Source organism: Numenius arquata, chromosome 3 (genome assembly GCF_964106895.1).
Source record: "Numenius arquata chromosome 3, bNumArq3.hap1.1, whole genome shotgun sequence".
NCBI lineage: Eukaryota > Metazoa > Chordata > Aves > Charadriiformes > Scolopacidae > Numenius > Numenius arquata.
In genome coordinates this window covers 30,000,852-30,018,160 of record NC_133578.1, presented here as the reverse complement: position 1 = coordinate 30,018,160, position 17,309 = coordinate 30,000,852, and the positions used below count along the sequence as shown (strand labels likewise).

At 42.0% G+C, this 17,309-nt stretch overlaps 1 protein-coding gene across 1 annotated transcript in view; it reads left to right on the top strand.

Annotated features, from left to right (window-relative positions):
- PLEKHM3 (pleckstrin homology domain containing M3) overlaps positions 1-11,386 on the top strand; it is a 73,958-nt gene extending 62,572 nt beyond the window's left edge. Inside the window, exon 7 of the mRNA XM_074145675.1 lies at positions 11,209-11,386. Coding sequence (XP_074001776.1) covers positions 11,209-11,386 — 178 coding nt within the window. The remainder of the gene's footprint in view (positions 1-11,208) is intronic.
- Positions 11,387-17,309: the final 5,923 nt, after the last annotated feature.

Sequence of the window (17,309 nt, the reverse complement as noted above, 5' to 3'; positions counted from 1 at the left end):
GTGTGCACAAAGATGTTAAATTACAAGTAACCAAGGACTACTCTTCAGGGATTTTCAGCCTGACCTGACTTTCAAAGACTGTTTGCACATTCTTTTCTAGACTCTTATTCTAAAAAATGCACTGACAAAGCAGTGGACATAAGCTAAACAAGGTGTGCAGCTGAGCTCTGTAAATGGTTTTCAAGAAAGAATGTATCTAGGGTGCATGGTGAGATAGGCAGAGTTAAAAAGAGAGAGACTAAGATGACATAAAACATAAGATGTCTATTGAGACTGTATAAAAGGCAATTGAAGATATTCCCGAAAGATTGATGAGAACATGTAAGAACATCTGGGAAGACAGGCTTACTTGAAATGTCTGTGCATTTGATTTGTCTGGGGAATTTTTGGTCACAAAAACATTGTTGAGTGTATATTGTTCCCCCGCCCTTCAGCTGAGATCAGACATACCTTGCAATTACAGAGTTTTAAACCTTCCGGAATCAAATAGTATTTGTCAGCAGTTCAGTGAAAGCCAAAGGAAGCTGCTCTAGCTCCTGGTTTTATGTGAATTAGAAGCCAGAAAGGACTTTTGTTCATGTTTCACAAATGTGAAGTCGTGGTTGATGTCATGCCAAAGACAGCAGTCTTTGTTAATGATTTTAATTAAAACACAATCAGCATGAAAAGTTCTCCAGTATTTCTCTTTCTTATTTTGTCAGAGGTCATTCTCCTTACTCCTTTTGTACTCCTTATCACTAAACCTTGCTTTTATCCCCAGCATTTTCCATTTCCCTTCCTAGTTAGTTTTCTCATTACTGCTCACGTGTGCACGTGCACCTCTGTGAAACTAGCCACGTTATTTCAGTTACGGTTTTTTTGCTCTTTTCCACCTTCAGGCTGGAGGCAAGTCATGTCAGCAAAAGGAGCTTGTGTGTTTTACTGTTCCATCAGCTGCAAAGCAGTGAGGGAGGAGGCCAGGTAGAGGGGGCTTGTGTTTGCTTCCATCTCTTACAGATGAGAGAGATTTCGGAGTTAGGTGTGCTGACCGCTGCAATGACAGGTGTAAGGTGAGGAGGCTAGTTAGCAATAAGTAGATGTACAGAATAACCTGTGGCAGATGGAACGGCAAGTCACAAAAAGTTCACGTGAAGGCTTGGGATTATACCTGACATTTCTGATGGCATGTCTTCAGCTTCCCATTAGTTGTGTCATACAGAGCTCTGAGTAAACAGATCAGACTTCTGATTTAGTTCCAAAATTCTGAGTCCACAACGTGCAGTGAGAATTGACTACGATTCCCTTTCTCCATCCTGGTTTTCTGGAATGGCTGTCTACAGCATAGTATTCACGTTTTGTTCTCAGTACTAGACTGCCAAGTACCCTGGCTGTAGCTGCTGAGTTAAGAAGAGCAGCAGACCTCTGAAGACCATGTTTTTCCTTCTTGCTTTTGAATGTTGCTCATTCACTTTTGAGCATGCTACTAATTCTACCAGCAAACTGGGCTGTGAGGTTAAAAATACTTGAAGGTGGGTGCATGACAGCTTTTGCAAACTTCACCTCCCTGTTGAATGTTTGAAAAGTGAAGTCTGTTTGGTGTGTGTTGTGTGTGTCGGTGTTGAGAAGGCATTTGTTTTTCTGGCTACCCCCCTGACCTTTCTCGCTCTTTAGAGAGAAGAATGACAGCTGTCAGAGAGGCCATTACGATTCCAAGGTGGGTGTCAGCTGGCTGTTGCCTTTCCATCTTCGTGGTCTCTTAGGTCAGCTTTGAGGTGGAGGGAGTGTTTCTCTCCAAAATATTCTCAGCAGTTTCTGGAGCAGTCTTCAGTAGGAATTTATGAAGGATGGGTCTTCTTTAGACAGATACAGCTAAGAGAAAAGGAGGGCCCCTCTTGAGGGCTGGAGTTTTCTCTTTGGTCAGGTTATTTGCTTGAGAGTCATTTTTGTCAGTCCTTGAGCAAACAGAGTGAATAACTGGGTTATGCACTCCTCAGGGTTTGAATACACATATATTACATACCCTTCTCTCACTAATCAGCACGACACATTCCTTTGTTGGCAAACGGTTCCAAAACAAACACAATCAGTTCAGTTAATTAGCGGGTCTGTGGGCTGTGCTTGGCAGGCTCTTTACATCCTGCTCAACAATACAGCGCAACAGTTTGCTGCCTTGAATGTAAGGGTGGGCTCACAAAGTCATAAGCTTTCTAATGATACTTCCTTTCTGTGGCTTTTCTTGGGAGGTGGCCATTCTCCACAGAGCTTAATGAAAGCTGTGATTCAGTAGTTAAACAATTTCTTAAAAATTGTCCCATCCTTTTGGATGCCTCTTCCAGTCAGTTTGATTCCTCTGTCCCTCTCATTTTCTTCTTTTCTGTCTTACCCATATTTATGTAACAGTTCGTCAGGGTTCTTTCTAAATTTCACAATTTCAGCATCTTTTTGAGGGCCTTTAAATCATGAGAACTATATTTAAAACCTCCTGAGTTAATTGCACATTTCTTGGAGCAAATTGCCAGCTAATGTAAACTCTCACAGCTCTGCTTTTGCTGGAGCTGTGGCAACTTAAGCAACCTGAGCATCTACCTCCTGTTTTATTTCTTGGACTAAATTTGCCCTGGGCTTAAATTTCGCAGATAAAAGTATAAAATTGTCCTATTATATCACTAATTTCATTTTAGAAGTGTTGTGAAATGAGTTTAAATATCCCTGGTTATAAATTGGTTTGTTTGAGCTATCCTTGCCCATTTGTAGCAGCCAGGCACTGCCCCTCAATTTCTTCTAATACCCCTTGTTCTTCATTAACTTGGTGAAAAGTTTTTGTTTCTTTCCCCTAAAATAAAAAAAAATAAATTAAAAAGCAGAAGTGAAAAGAAGATGCCTATATAATGGTACTGTTGTCTATAATACGTGGCCATATTTGTTTTATAACCAAGAATAATTTTTAACAAGTTTTAAATCTTAAGGAATACTGAGAAAAATACCATTGGAATGGGAATAGAATTATTCATTAAAAAGAATTTTCTGTCCAATTAGATAATTAAGTAATTATAGTTATGGTTAAGATTATTGTATGCTACCCAGTTAATAAAGTTTTGGTCTTGCCTGTGTGTCAGCATCCTACTGACTACTTTCACAGGCAATTTGTTGTGTTTAGCTAGTAAAGCTACTTGCTTGGTTAAGAACTATTTAGTCAATTCCTTGCCTTTTATGTGGTTTCTCTAGATGTATGCGAGCCATGGAGAGTTGCTCTTTTGTGTTCGTATTCATTTATCAAGGCTAAACTGTTTTACTTTGCGAAGTTAATTTGTTCTGCAGATCAGTTAAGACATGTAGAGACCTTTTAAGATACAAACCAGAAGACCCAAGTTTAAAATAGACGTGCCACGGAACAGGCTTGACTATATCAGCCAGCTTGGATGCCTCTATAATCTTTGGCCACCATCCTGATAAGACCTATGAATGTACTTAACTTTACACGTAGTGAGAAGTCTTACCAAAGGCTCTGAGGCTGTGCTTAACTTCATGTGCATGCCTAAGTCTTTGCAAGGTTACAGATCACCGTGTTATGGATGGTTTTGTCACCGGACAAAAACAGCTTTAAGCATTTGGGAGAACGTTAAAGATAGATATTAGGTGGACAGACTGAAATACGTAGTATAGAGCATTTCCAGGAAATACCTTGGCACAGGTCAAAGGCATCACTCAAAGTACATAATTTTCCCTCTTGCTTTGATTAGTTTGTTTTATGCTAGACAGCCTTTCCCCAAGCCCGGTTCCCCTGAGCTGTGTTAGTAGTTTAGTACCTAATTTTTGAAAGAGCTTAGCTTATCGGATGTTGATAGTTGATTCAAAGCACCATGAAGTGATATGCTCAGCACTTTCTTTAAAGAAACTTAGGCACTTAAGTAGATGCTAAGTTCTCTTGATAATTTAATTTCAACTGAATCTGTCAAAACTGGTCAAAATCTTCTGGCCTAGGTCTTCTGGTTTTTATCTGTGCAGAGTTGTGCAGTAATGTTATCTAGAACACATAAAAAGAAAGAGATAAAATATACTGGGTTTTTTTCATCAAGCACTGTATTTTGGAGCTGAGTTAGCCTTAGAGGTCGGTTTTACCTGCCTCATGTCAGAGTGTTTTTAACTAGAATGTTCAGTGTAAAGGCAGATGTTTATTTCAAGTAGGAAGGTCTCTGCAGTGCTGCCTTGTGCTCTTCCCCAATGGCCGAACGTCAGCCATTTCTCTTCCACTTCTTATTTTGCAGCTTGCCTCCTGTGCCGTCTTCCTCACTCTAGATATTTCCAAGTTGCCAATCAAGACCTTTTAATTCTTCCTTCTCCTTCCTCATGCAAATTCCCTTTTTAAGACAGACTTCTTCATCTCACAGATACAGTTCCTTGTAGATCAGACAAGAGCTTGTCAGTTGCATTTTAGCCCATGAAAGCCAACACTGCCAACTCTTAAGTGCTCAGAAATTCTAAGGTTACCTTAATAATTTTGTTGTTTATATACTTACTTTATTTTTTTAAATGTTAAGTTCCTTTTTTCTATCTTGTGTCCAGATAGGCATGTCTTCAGCATTATGGTAGAGCTACGAAGTCCAGGTGACTTTGCCTTTCTCTTTTATTGAAAGCATAAATCCTGGCTTAATCACAGGATTTCCAGACTTAGAGAAAAAAGCAAAATAGTAGAATCATGCAGTCAAATTATAACAGTTGAGGACAGTATGTTAATATTACTGTTACTAGTATTGCCCTGACTCTTTGCTTCTAGGTCTTCAACCACCACTTTGTGAATACAGTTCATTAATAATAGGGGAGGTAAAGGGGCTAGGTCCAGTTCATGGCATGGCAGCTAGCAGAGGCAGAGGATATATCTGTAAGCGATGTAAACACTTTAATCTCTGTGGCATCTCAGTCTCTCTAGTGGTTTGCAGGTAGTGGATCTACTGTATGTAGGGCTTTTCCCCATTTCCAAAGTAATTTGGCTCCACTGACTAAAGTGTAATCATGTGAGTTTCAGGTTAAATGTTTTAATCCTGATTTTAGTGTCCCTTCAGTGATTTCTTATGAACTGCTGTATACAGGCCATGTTACTTGGCTTGGCATCTCTGAACTTAGACAACTTGCGGAGCGCAGTACTGAGGTCAGCAGTCAGTCCTTAGTTCTCCTGCTGGATGCAAGTATGGAAGTATATGTAGGTAAGCGTAGCGTAAATCCCTGCAGCCACAGCTGGGGGGAAACTGAGGGCACGATTCCCTCCTTAATCAGGAGCGTCAGAGGTCTGCAAAGAGGGGTCTAGGAGCTGCATGATCCCTTTGCTCCTGCTTGACCCTGCTGCCATGCTCCAGTGCGGCAACTCAGCCTGTGTACACAACTATCCCGGGAGGATAGCAGGTGATTAAGTCAAGCTCTGCTTCTTGTTCAGCCCCAGCCTGTAACAATTTTTTCCATGAGCATCCAAAATGAAGGCCCATTCTGCAATTTCTCTGGGCTTAGCAGTGGAGGAATTGATGCTGAGGCTTCTCCCCACCAGTAGAGCACGGGTGGTTTTCTCTCCCCTCCAATGAGCTGCCCACTTTTCCCCTCATTTGTGAGGTTTAATATCTCTGACCACTTTGCACACTTGTTGGATGCAGTTGACCTTGGCAGCGGGTGCCGGCATGACAGGACAAAGGGCAAGAGGCAGCACAGACAAGGAGGCACCCCAGGGGCAAGCCCTGGGCAGCAGAGCCAGGGCAGGGTCTTATTCATTCATGTTCTTCCCCTGCCCGAACTGCTTCTCCAGCAGCTCAGTCTAACCCATGCTGGGTACAAGGGAGCAGATCCTGGCTGGCAGTTTTCATGCAGGGACACTGCATAGCTTGTCATTTGGCCATCCTGGGGTGGCATTACTAGAGCAACAGTGGTGGTCTTGGTCACAGATGCTGCATCAGGCTGTGTTTCGGCTGGTCCCTGCAGCTGTTCCAGAGGTGCAAACCACAGGCGCTTTACTTGGTGAGTCCCACCAGTGCAGGCTGTTGGTCGCTGTACACCCCTTGCTAGCTGCTGCCTGTAACCCCCTTGGCATCAGTTCCCCCAGCACACAAGGTGGGCCGATGGTTGACATTTGCAGTTATTTCCGCTGTTCCTGTGCCCTCCAGCACCAGCCGAGGACCCGGCCATGCCATTATAAATGAGGAGTGTCTTCAAGCTCTGCTCCATATCAAGGGTAACCCCCGTCTGATGAGCAGGTATATGGAAAGGAAAACTAAGATTATGCTTTGAATCACCGCTGGCTCCCTGAACACTGAATTAATCATTTAGAGGGAATTTCAGACATTTGTAACAATTTGAGGGGCTGGATAGTGGGGTCTGTTCTGGTTTTGTTTGGACTTTTTTTTTTTCTTCTTGAGAGGCAAATTTTTCAAAAGCTAGTCTGAAGTAATAACAGTTTTTAGAAAAAAAAACAAAACCCTGTGTTTAGTAAAGACTGTGTGTCATATAAGGCATTATCCTAACAAGCTCCTTACAGGGACAAATCAATGTCATGTTAGTGCCAACTTTCTTCCATTCATTTACTACATGGGCGTCCCTCCCTAGGCAGGCTCCTGTGTTGGTTCCTAGGCAACTGTAATAATATTGCTGCACGTGTGTGTCAGGCATTGATTGCCTTTGGGGCTTTTTTTGTGTTGTAAGTGAACACAGGCTAGTCCATTTTCTTTTTCTTTGTGTTCAGCTAAAGTCTCTGAGAGTTTCGAAGGGCGCGTCTGTGATATTCACAGCTGAGCAATTCAGAAGTACTTGCAGACAGGCACACGTGCATAGCGTGGGACAGTGATCATGCTGGCATCTCTAGGCAAGGCTTACTTCAGCTACTGTGGTTTGCTCTTGGGGCATTTTTATTAGCCAAGTTACAGGTGGCTTAGTATTTTGGATGCTTGATGAACGTATAGCATCATCTAAAGAAAACGTAATGAACAACCCTGTTTTATCTTGGTTTTACTCTGCATGAAGGGAAAGAAAAAAACATGAAGAGTGCTAGTCAATGAAGGGTTCAAATCCTTACTGAAATTCCTTTTAAGGGATTACTCACTTGAGCAAATGTGTGCAAGGTCTGGTACAGAGGAAGTGGGTTTTTTAAATGAAAAAATGAAAGTTAACATTAAATAAATTACAAGAGGAGGGACGGTGGGTGAATACAGGACTGCAGTGAGACTGGGGAGCTCTTTGCCCTTCTCAGCTCTTCCAAGACCTCCTGGCTGACCTTGAGCATGCCAGTTCACCTCTTGTTTCCCAGTTGTGAGGTGGGAATGGCTGTATGTCTGTCATCTGCTGTTTGTTCATTTCAGGGATGAACAGCATAACCATAAGCTGCTTTGATTCCCCACTTGGTGTTTGGAAGGCAGACGGGTGCAATGCACATGCATGGTACTGAAGCTGTCCTAATAAACCTCGCTAGTTCCAGCAGCTTCATCCCAACATGGTCTTGACAGTCTGTCAACCTGTAAGGTTTCTAGGAGACAAATAAAACTGTCTTTCAGATGACATCCTGGGCCACCAGTTGATCATCCCTGGTTTATTTTGTCTGCTTAAGGTGGAAGGTCTTTGAGGCCTCTCTGTGTTGCACTGCCTTCTTTGGGCGTCTGATTTTATCCATGAGCACCTAAATGGTGGTGCAGCACAGAGAGGAAATATGAGTATAATCAATTGATTGTGCGGAATCTAGAATTAATTAAGCTGTAAGCCCATGAAATACATGTGGGAAGCATGAAAACAACTTGCCAGAATTTACAGTTTACCAAATATTGATATGCAGATGTTTTAAATGCCCAGACTTAATGGGATATACTAACATTGTCATTTCATCAGCATACAAGGAAGGATTTTATGCTTTTAATGTAGAAAGGCATTTATTTTGTAACTAGTTATGATAATAATAGGAGTATTATAGTGCATGTCTGGCTGTGGAGAGCTTTGCCCTTTCTCTTGTACACTTTTCAGTGCAATTGAAAATATTTAGAGGATTGAATAATTCTCTGTATTTTTGTTACTCTGGTGTTCAAACAAGTAAAACATTGTAAAAATTAAAACATCCTCTGTAGTCTCAACAGAAATTGAGTCAGTTAAGAGAGGAAAAAAAGAGAGAAAACAAATAGAGAGGAAGCTATCTCAGATGGCTTCTTAGAAGGCTGAAAGTCTGTATGAAAACAACATGCAATGTTCACCAATTCTTTAAATAATGTTTGAAAAATAGCAAGAGGCTGTTAATGTGCAGTATCGCAATATCATTCTTTAAAGAAGGAAACACGAAAGACCTGAATGGCTTTACAGGCTCATCGGCGTATTATCCATGGTGTATGGAGTCTCACAAAAGATGCAGGGATTTTTTGGCCTCTAGCCAAAGAGGTCAGGATTCAGAAATAGTACCTGAACTGTGAATTACCTATGACAACAACAAGGTTTAAGGAAGAGATATCTAAGTGTAGCGAACTATTAAGTGAGCCTTTTATAGACTACAAAAACATGTTTCCCCAAAGGCAGGCCAAGAACAGCATTGCCCCCTCTTTCCTGGTGACTGAGTGTCTTTAGCAATGAGGGATACCAGCATGCAGTGAAGGCTGACCCAGGTATCCTCTCTACCTGTCCCCGCGGAGAGCAAGAAGCAGCTTTGTTCTCCAACTCAGAGTGCTGTTCTTCTAGGCTGCTGTTTTGTTGTCATCTGCACCCCACAGTTGGGGCTAGGAGTGCATCAGCCTTCACCAGAGAAAGTAGAAAATTGGTCTTCAGAGAAGCAGTCGGGTGGATCGATGGTGGCCACTACCAGAATGGGCCAGTGATGGTCATGATGGCTGCTGGTGCAGTGGACTTGGAGATGCGGGGCTGTCTTTTTGCACTGCCTCTGGTTAGAGCCTGACAGTGTGGGAGCCTAGTCAGAGCTTCAGCTATTGTGCCAGCTCTGATAAATAACAGTGCAGGCATTTCTTCTCTCTTGGTTCTGAGCGACATGAGAGAAGTTTGTTAATTTTTTCCAACGAGCTTATTTCTGAAAAATGAATTCATATTAATTTAAACACCATCAATCTTTGTTTCCTCTGCTGATGGCCTTTGACTGGGGAGAGCAGATGTGCTGGCTCCTCTCTCATCCCGCTCCATCCATTTCAGCAGCAATTTTTTTATAAGTTTTGTCACCTCCATGCATACTGTGGAGAAATACTGAGCGAGCATAGGGAGTGGCAATGTGAGAGCGCAAAATTACACTCCTCATCAATCATTACCCTCTAGCAACTTCCAGGGCACTGTAAATTGCTGACTAACAAGGGAGAATTAGCTTGATAAAATCACCATTAGTGTCAGTTGAGAATGATGTAAAGTTTTAAAGACACTGCTGTCCTTTCTGTCTCTCCCTCATCCATTAGCGTGTCTGTTCGTGGAGCTCCCAATCCAGCGGAGCATGTAAGCACATGCCTAATTGTAGGCAGATCAGTAATCCCAAGGAAATCACTGGGATATGAGTCCTAAGCATGTGTTTATGTGCTTCACTGGATCAGGGCCATAACACACACTCTCTGAGCACAGAAATGATATATATCTCTGTGTGAACCAGTTTCTTGATTTAAAACAAGATTTAGACTCAGCAGCTGGACTTAGAAATATGACAGTCAAGTTTTACTGCAAGAGAGCATATTAGTTAGTAGATATGCAACATTATACTTAGCTTCTTTAACTTTCCTTTTCTTACTTGTTATTTGAGTTTTATCAGTTTGTGCTAGCTAGCAATGTGCCTCTGTAAGCCTCTGCACAGTCTTCTCAAAGCTTTGCAGTTACTAAAATTTAGACCATGTTTGGACCCACGCATAAAACTTAAAGTGCGGCCAAATCAGGAACAGTTTTTTAAAACTTACAGGTGAGATGCAGATGCAGGTAATGTAGCTATCAGGTTGTGTTAGCTCATGGACTTCTCTCAGTACTACAGTTTGGCTTGTGGCTTCTCTGTGCTTGGGGTTTGTTTCTTCATGTTTTCGATTTTTCTTCACAGACTTGAAGACAAGACCCTTATTTCTAAGGGAAAAAAAAAACAAACCCAAACAAAACCAACACAACAAAAAAAGCTCAAAGCAAACAAACAGAAACCCCACTAAAGATGTAACAATGGACACTTGGATCTCATACAGTCATTTGACTATAATAGCTGTGAGAAAGGAAAAGTGTGAGGCATTTCAAGACTTCCCACAGAATCACCAGGGTGACCAGCGCCCCTCGTATTTCAAAATTGCTCTGAAGTTTGGTGTTTTGTTGATTTCATGATTTGATTATCTAACTGGAATCTAAGACTTTGTACCTCTGATACTGTCATCCCTTTATTTTGTCATTTGGTTACAAAGCTGTGGTGACTTATCACTACAGATAGTTATTTGCATTGAAAGGCTGACAATGTCCAGCTGTTTAGTTGTAGATCTCCGTGATCACCATGTTTCAGTGCTCCACAGCCATCTGGAACTGGGGCTTGATCTACTGTGATGTTGCATCTATTGCCTCAGAGTGCCCCAAAAGTAGTCCAGTCATCTTGTTTGAGCAGTTTGTTTGAACTCATAATATCACATTTGAGAACGGCATAGCACAGCTTTGAATGCCAGAAGTGATAATTTTGGTGATCTAGTCTGATCTTCCACAGGACACAGAACAGAAAATATTACCTACTTCTGTTTCATTTTTTACTTTGTGGAACAACTTCTCCTGCTGTTGAAGTGGAATGTACTTTACTCCTTCCATAACAAGCTGACCACTGGAACTTCAGTGAGGAACACGTTGTATCTTGACTGCTGCAAATGCTGAAATGTATCTTAATGGAAATGAATGTTGTTACTCTTACTTTACAAACCAAAGCAGCAAACTTTTCTTTCATAAAACAAAATCGATGTCTATTCTGTGATAGACTTGAATACTAGTTAATAAGAAGATAAGTATTAATCCTTCTAAAAATTTATGTCTGTGAAGCAGAAGTGCTGGGACAGATTCTCAGCAACTGCAAGTGAATGCAAGTCAGTTTTAGTGGTCCTGAGGAGCTTTACACCAGCAGAGGTGTTGGCAACCCAGTGTCTTTTACAGCTCCGCTCTTTTGAAACATAGCACTCTTTGAGTTACCAGAACTGTTTGAAGGAATATCTACTGCTCACAATCCATGTAAAGTCCATTGCACACTCTTGTCCTATTTTGTCATTCTATTTTGACACTAATTTGTCTTTGCAGGTGTGAAAGCTGTGGTGCTGTCTTCCACTCGGAGTGCAAAGAGAAGGCTGTACCGTGCCCCAGGTGTGTGCGTAAAGAATTGCAGAAGAAGCAGAAATCCTTCTGGAGGCGACTGAATATGGACGAAAACTTCGAAGAGTCTTGCAACATGTTTGAGTTGTCGTATCAGAACACATGAGTTCTGTAAGGTGGTGGCCAGCCTGAAGAGAATCCCTTTCCCAGCTGCCAGCTCAAGCGACTTCTCAGCTTAGCCAGGCAGAAATCTTGCAAAATAATATCTGACCTTCTTCATCTGTGAATAGCAGCTGCCAAAGTGGCCGTAAAGCCTTGTTGGCTTTAAAATACCAATGGCTAAACTGCATTTTGCATTGGAAGTCCAGCCGCTAGCTCTCATACAAAATGTGGTTTACTTGAAATGCTTTAGGTCTAGCTAATTAAGCACCCAACTTTTTCTTTTCCACCTCTGGAGAAGACTTTTTGCTTAAGGCAGAAAATATTTGCTGCCATGACCACATTATTTTTTATGTTGTTCATTTAGAATCGATGAATCATCTACTTATTTATGTGTATCGTTTATTTATTATTAGCCTTGGGAGAGGTTCTGGTGAGGTGTTTCACAGAACACAATAGGGCGGGAATGATTTTAAACCCACCTGCTCCTTCTGATACGGACACGTGGTTCCATTTTCTCATGTTTCCAGAGAGCTATTTTTAAAGGATTGGTGCATTTACATGTCATTCCTCCCTGAGGAAAGAAAAGTATCTCCCATCAAACATTATTGAGGGTGCTTGCAAACGTAAGAAGCAGGATAATTCCTTCAGCTATGTTTATATATTTATAACCACCCCAGTGAACTATTCCATATGCAGATAAGCAGGGGACTTGCTACTGTTTTTGTTCAGGCTGGGTATATCGGTCAAGCTCTGTCACCTAAGCTCATTGAGTTTTACTCTGGTTATTCCTGATCTGTGTAAGGCCACATCCTCATCTCCAGTAACATGATGTTGGTTCTGACCTCCTGCTAGTCTTACTTTTAAAGGCATTTTAAGTGGTTTTGTTTTTATTTTGTGAAGTTTACTTTAAGTGTTTCTCTAACCTGGACCTGTTAGACTGATAGTCAGGAAAGTGGTCTTGCCCACATTAGTTAGAAATCACCTCCAAAATTGTGAAAAGCCAGTTTGCTGTGCTCGTGTGCAATTTGTGTCCTGCGTTCTCTGCGAGCTCTAAGGGATTTCAGTGGTGGACAGTGAAGTTCCTTGAGGTATGGTTCTGCCCCACACACCTGGAAGACAGGGAAGTATTAAACATGTTAAATTACATATATTATGAAAGGGGAGTATGTGATAGATGTAACTGGGGAGATATGTGTCATCACTGGCAGTATGTTTAACTCATTTTGGCTTCACCTCCGGTGAGCACTTAGAGATCCTCTTCCCTCCAATCCACATTCTTAACTCTTTCTCCAGACCCTGCAGTAATGTGTGTATTACATACCTACGAAAGCATTCACGTGTATGTACACATCTATATACAGAAAGCAAATATGGTTTCAGAAGAAAAAAGCCAGTCACATGCATGTGTATTTTTTCCTCCCTTCTCACATAGGTTTGTGAAAATGCAGAATACTGATCTTTGCTTCCTATATAATCTGCAGGCTGTTGTATTCAAGGCAGAAAGCACTCTTGATCGTTGAAGCACCTTGAAGTATTTTAAATAAAAGAACAGGGCACATCATGCTTACATACAAAGGTAGAATGCTACAATGAATTGCCTTATCCTGGAGCGTAAGTGGTTACCTTTTCCAGCCTCCACTCAAAGAAAGTAGCTGAATCTGAGCTTTCTCAAATTTGAGTGCAACTACTATATATATAGAAGCATGTTTATATCTGTATACATTAGACAACCAGTGCCTTTCTCTTCCAGAAGTTCTTCTCGCAGTGGGATTCTTTGGAAGGAAGTGAGGGTTTTTCCATGTTCTTGGCAAAGTAGTATAGGGATTCCCATATTTAATAAACCTGGTGAATCATGCACCTTTGTCACTAAAATTAATACTTCCTCTACACAGGGATGTCTCTGTCTCAGCGCACTGTTCCTCATGTGAAATGAGTTGCTTTTGGCTATCATCCTTAAAGATACAATGTTCCTTGCAAGTCCATTCCCAGGTGAAGAATTCCCTGCGTGTTCACAAATGCAAACACTGGGGAAGTATTGTGGAATTAGTCATGCAAACAGGAACTGCTGTGGTGCTGGCTGAATAAACAGTACGCTCCTGTGTTTTTCAGCATGTGTCACTACAACTAGTCCTGTGGCAAAGCCAGTAGCTCTGAAACTGTCAGAATCTGGCAGGTAGTTTTTTGAATTAGCTCTAGACGTAATGGTGAGTCATTAAAGAAAAAAAAGGTGGTGTTTTTCGTGTCATCATGCTCTGGTATTTAAGATACTTTACAGCACTGGTTCGTGTCCTGCTTGGTTTAGAGAAGGCTGCTTGTGTGCAGTGTCAAAAACCCTATGGAGTCAAGGAATCAAGGTTCAGACATTGCAAACTATTAGTTACTTTGACGGACGTCTCCAAAGTACCAGTCATGTGGGTGCACAGATATTCTAGTTGAATTCTGGAATAACAACATAGGCAGCATTAGAGTAACTCTGGATTTGTACAAGTATTACAGATGGTTTCTTTGCTAACTGAGATTTACAGGAAAAGAGTATGGTGTCGGCAGAACTGTTGGGATTAGTCATGGGTCCGGAACCACTGCCATTACTAACGGCAAAGAGCAAAAGCGTATTGTTATGATATGCTGGCAGTGCCCAAAGCTTTATGTTAAAGGATACTGTACAGTACGTATCAAATTCATTTCTTTAAAATCCATTGTTGTTGTAAACAAGCCAGTTTCTAAAATGGATACATATTCCTTTCTACTTTGGAAAAGTAATATAGCTTCTCGCAGTAGCTATAGGAGCAGAACGTAATGTGGAAAATGCTTTCTTCTCAGGGTTGCCTAGCTCCTATCCAAAAAAAGTTATTCCATATGAACAGATAAAATAAAGTCTTCTATTACTGCCTTTCATAAGCATAATGAAAGGCTTGATCCTGCCCTCAGAAGGTGCCGATGCAGTAGGAACAAGCCGTATTCTTTTTTCAGGACTGCAAGGCAAAAGAATAAACTGAAAGTACTGCTCACATTGCTAACTCTCAAAAGACCCAACTCAGTTTCCCTGCAAGAGCCATCTGCTAGCAGGAGACTCAGCCTGGGGTTCTGTAGGTAGTTTGGGTTCCAGACAGCGCTGTACCCCTTGCATGGTTGTCTCTGCTGTGCTGACAGTGCTACGTGCTGGTCCCCACTGCTGCTCTTTCCCCATTCTGTAGCCCGCAGCCTCCATGGGCCTCTGCTCTGCAGGCTTCTGGGTGGGCATCAGCTGGAAAAGTACCTGGGGTCTTTCCAGATTCCACAACTCTCTCCCCCCACATGCACAGGTGAAATGACATGTTAGTACTTCTAGTCTCGTCCCACCCATGCATGAAATAAATTTGAACCATAGCATTTCATTGTGAATCAAGAATAAAACATGCTGTTTGTCTCCTTCACAGAGAAGATGCTTTCATAGCTGATGGAGGAGGAATTGATCTGTAGATCCAGTTACTGCTTTTGCTTGTACAGAACTTGTAATCATCATAGAAATAGGCTGCTTCCCTGCAGTGGGCTATAGCCTGATCCTCTACGACTACTTAGAAACGTCTCATCTCAGTTTAGTTAGTCTGAGATTATTTTAATCTAGGACACTGTAGAGATCCTTATTCAAGTCTCTTTTCCTATTAACCCTGACCCTCTAGCTTTTCTTTAATGAGGAGAAGGACCTACCTAGGGGATGCAAACCACAGCTTTTTTTTTTTTTTTTTTTTTTTTAATATTATCAACCTGTAAAAAGAGACATTTGGATCTTTTGTGTAGAAATCTTTCTCTTGCTTTTCTTTGTCTGTCTTAGGTGATGAAAAATGATGGTTTTGTGATGTGACACAATATCCTGCCTGGCACATACCGATATGAGCTCGTTGCTGGGATGATAGGAATTGGCAGTTGTGAGGATTTCCTATATAAGTGAGGGAAGGTACTTGTTGGTGAGGAGCTTGAGTTTCTCACAATGCTCCACGGGCTCTGATGGCCCTGCTAGGAGTGAGTCATCAAGGTACCTCTAAACCTCTTCTTGTCAAGGTTTCTCTTAGTATCAGGATACTGTGTGTATTATAATGGATTGATGATAATGTCCTGAAAGACTCTTTTTTTAAAAAAAAAAAAAAAAAAGCAGAGGATGTCTGTTTACAATGAAATGGGGAAGGTGCACTGTTGTATTTTGCTTTTTCCCTGCAGCAACAGAAGCCACCGAGTTTCCTGGGCTTCCCCAGGTCACAGCCTGGATTGCAGCCGACTGTTGATCTGTATAAAAGACATGTAACTGAATAATCATCATAATCTCCTCTCCTTTTCTTTCTGCTGCTCAGCTGCAAGCCAGTCCCCTCTGCCTCTCGCTGTCTCTGTCCCTGTCTTTGCTCACAGTGCTGAGCCTACAGCGAGACTTTGAGCTTCGTAGCTCATTCAGTTGCTTTTGAACCAGTCATGTCTGATCATTCTCTCCTTCGTAATTCGCCTTCCAATTTTCCCTTCCTAGTAGGAGTGCCTTACAGTACTGTATATTAGCGTCTATCTTCCTGTTTTGGATTTCCTGGTTGAATCTGCTGTTCGATTAACTTGTAGGCTCAAACTCCCGTGGCTGCGCATGCTCTTTTGCAGGGGCAGCTGAGTAAATCACTTTGCTTGTTCTGCCCTCATGAAGTGAGCTTTACAGGCTGCATATGCCAGCTCTGAAGACACCAAGCTGCATGGAAACCCCTCACTTTTGCTCAATTTGGTGCCTTAAATTTTCAAAAGCGAAGAATTTTGTCAGGAATGCTCTGCCGTGATGCAGTGTGTTTGGCACTGGAGCTCGAAACCCTTGCTCATGGCAGTTTCCATCTTGCTAGGAGTGTGCCCATAAAATTTGTTTACTATCTGTGCTTTGAGAGGGAAATAGGAGAAAGGACAGCATGGAGATAGCATTGTTTTTTCTTACCTATATTTTGGAGACTAGCTGGGCTTCTTTTCAGCCAGGAATGTGGTTGTGCTTATGTGAGACCTTCAGGAGCTGTACATATATAATAATGGCAAGTACTGGGCATTAAAACAGGATCAGGTCTCGTGCCTCCTGGAGCCACTGGCCAGCCCGTGCTGCGTGGCAAGGGACTCCCATATGGCACTCCCTACCTGCCTGGCACAGCCAGGCCCAGGGCTATGGGAGTGAAGGCATTTCCTCAAGGCTAATTTTATCGCAGCCTGGTTCCCTGAAGGCTGACCTGGTGAGGGTTTGGTCAGCATTACCTTAGAGAGAGGGTTAACCTGCTTCAATTTTAGCATTATTTGCTGAAGTACGTGGCTAGCTCTTCCAGCATGTGTTAGCCCTGGGCAAGTGTCCGTACTGACTGTGATCTTTTAAGTCCATGTTTGACAGTAGCAGTGCTGTCGCTGCATTTTAGCAGTGTAGTGAGGAGACAGCCCAGATGATAATGTGCAAAGTCCTTCTTTACTTGAAAGCCTTGGTGTGCACGACCTGGCTTGGGTCATATCTTAAAATGCCAGTTTTGTCCAAATTCCTTAGGGTGGCCACTAATCCAAATCACAGAGATGCCACTTGTGGGCAAAAGTGTCAGTGGCTCAATTATTTATTTATTCACGTGTAATCCACATGTTAAACCAATATAAATCCTTGAGTACACAGTTTTGTTTTGGTGGAAAAAGGATTTGTTTCAGTTTTGCTTATGTGCTTGTCTACAAAGTCAATCTTGCTTAAACTAAAGTGTGTTTTCAGGCTGATATTTAATGGCATTGATGCCTGTGATATCAGGTTAGCTTATGCCAGTCCCTTCTATACTTGAGCTAAGTAAAAGTAAGAATTCATGAGCAAAACATGCGTTTGAAGGGTTTTAAGCGATAAAGGCGGCTTCCAAATCAACTGGGGCAGCTGGAGGCTGGGGGAAGCCGGGTGTGAGCAGCAGGGTGCAGCAGCTGGT